Genomic DNA, 9200 nt, shown 5'->3' with positions numbered 1-9200 from the left:
TACTTCTATGTGATGGACTTCTGTTCTTACTTAACATCTGTAAGCCATGTATTGTTCATTGTTAAATGTATCTTAGCAACAGTACCAAGAGTTGCCTACAATGCTGAATGAATGTGATATTGTTTGGGAATGTATTATATTGTGTATAGTTATTACATTAATTTTGTAAAAGTTGTATTTTGATAATTTTGTAACATATACATGTACTTGTATTAGCACTCAGAATATATCTTTTTGGAGTCAGTGGTTTTTTTTACATGTAAACAAAAAAAAATGTTTAGCCTTGAATTTTTTATCATAGTTATTCAATGAAAATGAGGTGTACATGCATGATGGTGCTTTCATGTAAATCCATGCTGAACACAAAGGTATTAAAGAGTGGGGCCTATTTAACTGAATATCCAACACTCCTGTGAACTTGTTTATCGTTATCTTCAGATGAGAATTGTTCATTTACCTTTGTGGTTAATATCAGTCATGTGATCTGAATTCGGCTGTGACATATAATTGGAACAAGAATACAGTGAGGTTTCACTTTGGCACATTGCCAGAACCACACTGATGAGCAGACATTATGGTGTTGTCTGTCTTGATATGGTGCAGTAAATTTTCCAGTTGGCCACAGCTTAAATTTTTATTCACGTGGCATCAAATGTCCAAGAACATTTGCATCACAATTCTTTTTACTCTACCAACAGATTCTTTACATTTCACTATGCAAAGAAACCATATTATTTTATAAACAAATACAAATAGAACTCAAAGTATTAAGAATTACTGATATTGACTGATCTGTTTTGTAACATTAAGGACAGAAAATAAAATTATTTACAAAATCAAGAACTATATGGTTTTATTTATTTATTTGCTTGATTGGGACATTACTTTTATTTATTTTATTTTTTTATGGTGTTTCCTTCTGGCTGGTTTGTCACAATCACAACATCTTTATGGTATGGCCTTTCTGGAATGTTTTGTTGAAGACACCAGACATAACATCTCACCCAGTCACAGTGTACTGACCACACTTGGCCTACTATTACTTAGCCTGTCTAGTGAAAGCAGGGGGATGTGCAAATGTCCTGTCCAAGGCCAGTTTTGAACTTGCACCTCTTGCATTCAAGAATGTTTTCTGTTATACATGTAGTTTTATGCATTATGCTTGTTGAACCAATAATATTAGGTACATAACCTCTGCTTATATCACTAAACCGAAGCATAATTTTTTGGGGCTGTATGTCAGTTGCCAGAAAATTCTACCATGTTACATTCACCCTCTCTTTCTTTCGACAGCTTTGATACAACATTGGCTATGAGCATGGAATTGGTACGTTTCTCAACTCTCACTGGTTGTACAAACATTTACACAATCTAGACCACTTGTCTTACTGCAATATGGTGTGTACATCTCTATGTCACATGTGTGAAAGCTCGTTAGTAACATGCCAAATGCAGTGTATGTCAAATTTTTCATGCCCCATGGAAACAACCATATCCATTGTAAGGAAACAAGAATTTGTCGTATTAGGTGGGTAGGACACCTGACACGAGTCCAGATTGGAGAATAATTGACATTCCGATAGTGGAGAAACTACTCTGAGGGGTAACAAATTAATTTGTGCGGCCAATAGCTATCCACAGCTGTGAAGGCTTTTGTAATTCAAGCAATTGATGAAGGGTGGGCCAGAAAAAAAACAACATCTATACAGTAGGAATAACTGAAAACTTCATATATGACCAGTAATTTTACCATTGTATGGTTTTCTTTTGTAAAGCAGATATCTAAGACCAGCCAAGTTGGAAAATATTAAATAAGATCTTAAGTCAACAGAGGAAAATATAAAAATACAAATGCTGGGTATGAAGTCATCGATGTATTTGCAAATATAAGCAGTGAAGCCCACTGTACAATGAATTAGCAGCATATGAAAAATACAGAACACAAGGACTAAAGACATTTTTATTGATATGGTTTTCAAACGTTTAAACTTATCATTGTTTACACTTCCCATATAAAAGAGCTCGTTAACTTTAACCTGGCTGTTAAATTGTAGCACGTGGTGCCACGCCCCCAAAGCACGTGGCTAGCCCAAAATTCCCAGAATCCCTTGTAACTTTGTAAACAGACACAGAAATGGCGGGACTTGAACCAAAGGTGAATGGCAAACGGACACAGCAGACGATTTTTGTTGTGCCTCGTCAGTTTCTGATTCCCTTCATCTTTTTTGTGGTGTCATGGAAGGCAGAAGTATGCTTGGGAAATATACACAGTGCAGGGGAGGGCAGACAAATCGAAGATGATGTGAAATTGAGGAAATCCGCAGTCGGCTCGATGTCATCGAATGTCAGGCGAACTTCACCAGCCTTCACCAGTTTCAGACGACACGACCCGTTTGTGGAGTTCTACACCGGGCTTAGTGCCACAGACGTGGACAAACAAACCCTGCAGAGACGCTACAGCCAAATTGTTGACAAACTTAAGGTTTACAGACGCAGAGAAATACTTCTGGTAAAGTTTTAACTGACCTTTTAGCCTAGCATTGGAAATGAAAACGTCAGACAGATACCAGCCCCAGGAGGCTATGTCAGGTCCTCTTTTTCGACTGGGCTGGTGGAATAAGCTGGTGATACTCTGTCAGCCCAGTATGAAGAGTAGAGTTAAAATAACCATATAAAGATAGCCAGATACATACAACATTCATGAAGGGGGCCTCAACCAGCCGATGGTCGTGGGTTTCCTCCGGGCTCTGCCCGGTTTCCTCCCACCATAACGCTGGCCATCTTTATAAGTGAGTACGGCGTAAAACACCAATCAAATAAATAAATAAATGAAGGAGGCCTCTAAACTAAACTGAAGTTGCCTGTATCGAAATAATGATTGATAATAGTATTCATATAAACTTTTGAAACAAAAACAAATAAGTATTTAATTAGAATTGGCTTTATATATCGGTAGTGACAAAATTACAAAAATTATGCACGTCTTTGCTGATATATACCAGCATATCTTATTAATTTCTGCACATGTAGGGCATACCTGTTTTTATACGCATTAAAAGATTTTCAGGGCAAACGCATCATCAGAAAAAATGGTTTTGAAATTGTTTTATGATCATAATTCATGCCATCCTCCAGCCTAGGCATGAATTAGAGACAGTCTAATTCAGTCTGATCCAGAATGTATGAGTTATGTTTAGTCAGTGCTTCCCTACTATGTCGATAAACGTTGTATCGCAGCTGAACATCATAATATGTCGGGCTTCCAAAAAAATTTTTTTTCTTTGTCATATAAGAATCATAATCAAGGGAAAAGAATGTCAGATACAAATGGCCTTGGAGGCTGGATGTGACGGAATATTTGTCTTTCATGCACAACTGCTTGTTTTTAGCTTTTAATAATCTCCTGTGACTTGCGGTAAACTGCATTGTATGAGCATGAAGTCAATGTCACCTGTCCAATAGTGTTCCCCATAAAATAATAATAGGTGAGTTTTGAGTTCGAACTCTTTTTATCACTAAAGGTAAAAAAAAGTCCCACCATATCAAGTGACCTGTCAAAAATGTCAGACAACTATTGCAAGATCACATTTACCCTAATTCCTCAATATTTTGAAATGTGGAAGAGCAACTTTCAGTGCAATTTATGCACATTTTTAATTTGATTTTGGAGCCTATACTACACTGGTTGGATTGGCCTGTTTCAGGGCTTCACAAAAAGTATAATTTTATCAGTCGACATATAGTAATACCTTCAGAATATTCATGAATAATCAGCTTCCAAACATAAAGAAATGTTGAAGAATTACTGTACTATAACATGGGTGTCTGAGAAAAAGTTTCATAAAAAGTTTTTTAGAGTAGAAAAAACGGGGAGAAAATTTGGGAGCTGAACATTTGTGCCTTGGGACACGGTGAGGCCAAGTCATTGGTAAATTGATGTCAATAAAGGTTGCTTTACACTCATGAGTCACGTGACACAGGAGGACGGTTTTAACCTTGGACAAAATGAGCACACAAATGTTAGGTGAGATTTTAGCATGAGATGATATTAATTAATGTGATTTTGTGTGTTTGACATGTATGCTGTGGCAGTCAGATGACCCAAGACAAGATGGCCCAATAAGTGTATTTGACAGACTTTACTCTGCCGTGAACTATGGCAGGTTGCCTGATTCAGGTAAATGTACACACAAGTATGTGTCAGTTGTGTACCAACAATGACATTTACATGCAAGTATATAGCAGCTGTGTGCCAACAATGACATTTACATGCAAGTATATAGCAGTTGTGTACCAACAATGACATTTACACACATATGTGTCAGTTGTGTACCAACAATGACATTTACACACAAGAATATATCAGTTGTGTACCAACAATGACATTTACACACAAATATGTATCACTTGTGTACCAACAATGGCATTTAGATACATCTGTAGATCAATGGTGAAACTGATGATCCAACAATGACATGGACTCAGAAAAATGTATCAGACACTATAATTTGGTGTTTAGGCACCTTACAAAAAAATCTTCATTTCTGAAAACATTCTAGCCCTAATCAGGCCACTGGAGTGGGGTCCAAATTAAAGTATGTATTGGAGCATAACACAGCTTTGTTTAAATACATCAATGGTATGTACACAGAAGCATGTTATAGCTGTCTTTAAATAGATCAGTGGCTTGTACTCAGAAGCATGTTATAGCTGTCTTTAAATACATCAATGGTATGTACACAGAAGCATGTTATAGCTGTCTTTAAATACATCAATGGTATGTACACAGAAGCATGTTATAGCTGTCTTTAAATAGATCAGTGGCTTGTACACAGAAGCATGTTATAGCTGTCTTTAAATACATCAATGGTATGTACACAGAAGCATATTATAGCTGTCTTTAAATACATCAATGGTATGTACACAGAAGCATGTTATAGCTGTCTTTAAATAGATCAGTGGCTTGTACACAGAAGCATGTTATAGCTGTCTTTAAATACATCAATGGTATGTACACAGAAGCATATTATAGCTGTCTTTAAATACATCAATGGTATGTACACAGAAGCATGTTATAGCTGTCCTTAAATACATCAATGGTATGTACACAGAAGCATATTATAGCTGTCTTTAAATACATCAATAGTATGTACACAGAAGCATGTTATAGCTGTCCTTAAATACATCAATGGTATGTACACAGAAGCATGTTATAGCTGTCTTTAAATACATCAATGGTATGTACACAGAAGCATATTATAGCTGTCCTTAAATACATCAATAGTATGTACACAGAAGCATGTTATAGCTGTCCTTAAATACATCAATGGTATGTACACAGAAGCATGTTATAGCTTTGTTTAAATGCAGCAATGGTATATACACAGAAGCATGTTATAGCTGTCTTTAAATACATCAATGGTATGTACACAGAAGCATGTTATAGCTGTCTTTAAATACATCAATGGTATGTACACAGAAGCATATTATAGCTATCTTTAAATACATCAATAGTATGTACACAGAAGCATGTTATAGCTGTCCTTAAATACATCAATGGTATGTACACAGAAGCATGTTATAGCTTTGTTTAAATGCAGCAATGGTATATACACAGAAGCATGTTATAGCTGTCTTTAAATACATCAATGGTATGTACACAGAAGCATGTTATAGCTGTCTTTAAATACATCAATGGTATGTACACAGAAGCATATTATAGCTGTCTTTAAATACATCAATGGTATGTACACAGAAGCATGTTATAGCTGTCTTTAAATACATCAGTGGGTTGTACACAGAAGCATGTTATAGCTGTCTTTAAATACATCAATGGTATGTACACAGAAGCATGTTATAGCTGTCTTTAAATACAACAATGGTTTGTACACAGAAGCATGTTATAGCTTTGTTTAAATGCAGCAGTGGTATATACACAGAAGCATGTTATAGCTGTCTTTAAATACAACAATGTTTTGTACACAGAAGCATGTTATAGCTTTGTTTAAATGCAGCAGTGGTATATACACAGAAGCATGTTATAGCTGTCTTTAAATACAACAATGGTTTGTACACAGAAGCATGTTATAGCTTTGTTTAAATGCAGCAGTGGTATATACACAGAAGCATGTTATAGCTGTCTTTAAATACAACAATGGTTTGTACACAGAAGCATGTTATAGCTTTGTTTAAATGCACCAATGGTATGTACACAGAAGCATGTTATAGCTGTCTTTAAATACAACAATGTTTTGTACACAGAAGCGTATTATTGCTTTGTTAAATGCAGCAGTGGTAGGTACACGTACACAGAAACATGTTACAGCTTTGTATAAATACAGCAGTTGCTGAACGTCATGTACATGAATGATATCTGTAAACCACAGTGATATCCGAGATGTATATTGACTAAAAGCCTCATCACAGCAGTGTGCTGATTCATAATACTTATCTGAATATTGAAGTCCTTGGTTTATTTAGAATTTGTCAGTTTTGGAGGCTCAGTTGGGGTGAAGTCATACTGGATGGAAGTGGGAAGGGAGATCAGTCTTTCTGGAAGTTTCCTGGAAATAGGCGATTGTGTTACAGCATTCCAAATAGCAGCAGATCACCCAAACATTACCGTGGCTGCCATTGTCTCTTCAGGTATTTTACAGAAATTTCATATCTTTATATTGTTGGTGTGTTATACTTATTTTGAGAACATTTAATCAATGAAGTTTTGTCAATTTTATTCAGAATCAACTGAAGATGCAGACAGTGGCTACATTGTTGTCTAAATAAAGAGGAAAGATGTTTTCAAGATTCAAGATTTAATGCACATTATATTTGGCCAAAGGCTAATGGTATAGATGAGATGTTAAAGGGCCAACCTTCAAAATTGTAATGATCTAGAATCCCTTGCTTCTAGTGGGGTCAAGGCCTTGAGCAAGAAGAAGCGCTGTGGAGAAAACTTGTTGTCAACCATATCAACTAATATGGCATACATTTGTGTAATTTTCAGACACAAACATTCCGTTTTGCTTGGACAATGCTGACAGTGGAGGGCTGGACAACTTTAATCTGGGTTTTGTTGAGTCTGGAGATATGCAGGACTTGGTAGAGCAGTTATACTTAGACCCACAGGTGAACTTCTTCACTTAAAAAAGGTTTATTTAGCACTAGTCTCATTAAGAACAAGAATTCTGATTTTATCTCATTTCAGAGGTAATGTAAACACAGGTCAGTACTCAGTCTCTTTAGTTATTGAGGCTGTACCACAAATATTGTTGCCCTTTTGCTCAGAACCGGTTTAGAATTGTCTGCACTTTACTATCATGGGGAGATGTTACATCTTCACTACTGGCCACTGTGGTAGCTAGGTTCATGCATGTTTAAGAGTTCTTTGCATAAACTGACCACGGCTTAGTATTATCTTAACAGAATGACCTTCTATATGGCATGAATGAAATCATGACCTCATAACGCAGAGCCATACATGTGTCAGTATATGAAAGAAAGCCATCAATAAATTATATTGATGGCTTTAAACAGTGACAAGGCTTACAGTTCCCATTTAAATTGTTTGTCAGGAATGGGGCTGCCCAATTAGACTCCTGTCTGGCATATACATGTAAGTCTAAATTTCTGAAACCAGTCAACTAAAGGAAATAACTCCTTCCCGTCTGTATCAAGACAGTCCAAAGCTGTGAACTCATTTGTTCTTTCCCTTATTACGTCACAATTATCGGTGCACGTGTGCTCATTAAACATATATGAAGTACACGCGCACTGCAACATCAGTGAAGAAAAGGATGCGTTATATTGTCATTTGGACCTTGTGTGTATCTTGTCCTCGAGTCTCGCATTGAAGATGTAATAAAGTGGTTAAGAAAGACATTTTGTACATCTGGTAATGTAACACTAGCAGTTGTGATACTCACAACAGTTAGCTCTGCTATGTTGTGCGATGTCAAACATCTTGCGTAATTCTTGTATGACATGCTTGTATGTTCAGCGTCACTGAAAGGATGAAATATGGCGCATCTTCAGTCTTTTGTCAGGTATGTGGAAAGGTGTGCCAGCAATCTACCCGAGACACTCTAAGTGAAATGATCACTATAGATCAGACACCAAATCTTATAAATTGACCGCTGTTATTTTCAGGTGATGTTTGGGACAGTGTTCGTGAGTAACCTGACCCAGCTGGCAGACAGTCTTTTGCCTCACGAGCTTGAGGAAATGGTTGCTAGAGTTCTCTCCCTTGCTCCACTTGCGCTGGTCATGAACAGCCCACAAGGGAATATGGTAACATGTTACAAAAGAAAAATACTATGTTGTAGGGTCTGACCATTGAGTGAGACTTGTGATTACACTAATTCCTCAACCTTTTTTTGCATATGAAAGAGTAACTCTCAGTGCAATTTATGCAACTTTTCATTTCACACCTTGCAAACATGTGAAATGGTTGAAGAATTACAGTAGTTAAGCATGTTCCCAGCTTATCTTCTGCATTTACCTTTCTAAATGTAAAATAATATTCCTACTGTAGCGTCAGTTTTACAGTTAGTAAGATGGATGAGGTTATTATTTTATGTTGAAGGTAGAGCCTTTCTTCATTTTAGTTAAATCCGTACTCGTGGTTTTGTAGTACCTTTTCCTGTACCCTTCAAGTTACAATGTAAGAGTTTTGTAAGATACGTGTATCTGATTAAGACAGGTAGTTAAGTCAAGGACCTCAGCTTTCTTTCACCCGTAAACATTGTATTTGTGAAAATTCTCGGTCACTCATGTAAATAAAATAAATATATAAAGGTCATCAGTTTATTAATTTTGGTCATCTTTTCCATGATCATTTCAAATAAGTACTGATGAATAACTTTGGAAAGTTAGGTGAAAAAATGGAACAAGTCAGCACTGATTTCAAAGATTGGCTAAAAAAATGCTTAAAGGTCTTCAACCATATTGTATTATACCTACACACATTTGCAAATTTATTTGCTTAGGCTTTACACTGTATTCGAGGGAATTATACGTATGAAAAGCCATACATCATTTTGACTGGAGGAAAAATGAAAAAAATTTTAATTTGCTTGTCTGTTTTAAGAATCCATTTTACCCTGCAGCAGTGTTTGCACTGAAATGGCATTGTCTCTTTTGACATGAACTTTTGGGGGAAAGTATGCACTGTGAAGTAATCATTGATAAAGTTGTAAATGTCA

The 9200-nt window shown here is 36.3% G+C and overlaps 1 protein-coding gene across 1 annotated transcript in view; it reads left to right on the top strand.

The window, feature by feature from the left end:
- Positions 1-2163: 2163 nt before the first annotated feature.
- Positions 2164-9200, top strand: part of LOC135470257 (uncharacterized) — a 42241-nt gene continuing 35204 nt past the window's right edge. Inside the window, exons 1-5 of the mRNA XM_064749080.1 lie at positions 2164-2509; positions 4093-4177; positions 6481-6645; positions 7004-7125; positions 8146-8286. Coding sequence (XP_064605150.1) covers positions 2333-2509; positions 4093-4177; positions 6481-6645; positions 7004-7125; positions 8146-8286 — 690 coding nt within the window. The 5' untranslated portion in view covers positions 2164-2332. The remainder of the gene's footprint in view (positions 2510-4092; positions 4178-6480; positions 6646-7003; positions 7126-8145; positions 8287-9200) is intronic.

Source organism: Liolophura sinensis, chromosome 7 (assembly GCF_032854445.1).
Source record: "Liolophura sinensis isolate JHLJ2023 chromosome 7, CUHK_Ljap_v2, whole genome shotgun sequence".
NCBI lineage: Eukaryota > Metazoa > Mollusca > Polyplacophora > Chitonida > Chitonidae > Liolophura > Liolophura sinensis.
The sequence above is the reverse complement of the archived record's forward strand: the minus strand, read 5'-3'. Positions and strand labels throughout refer to the sequence as shown.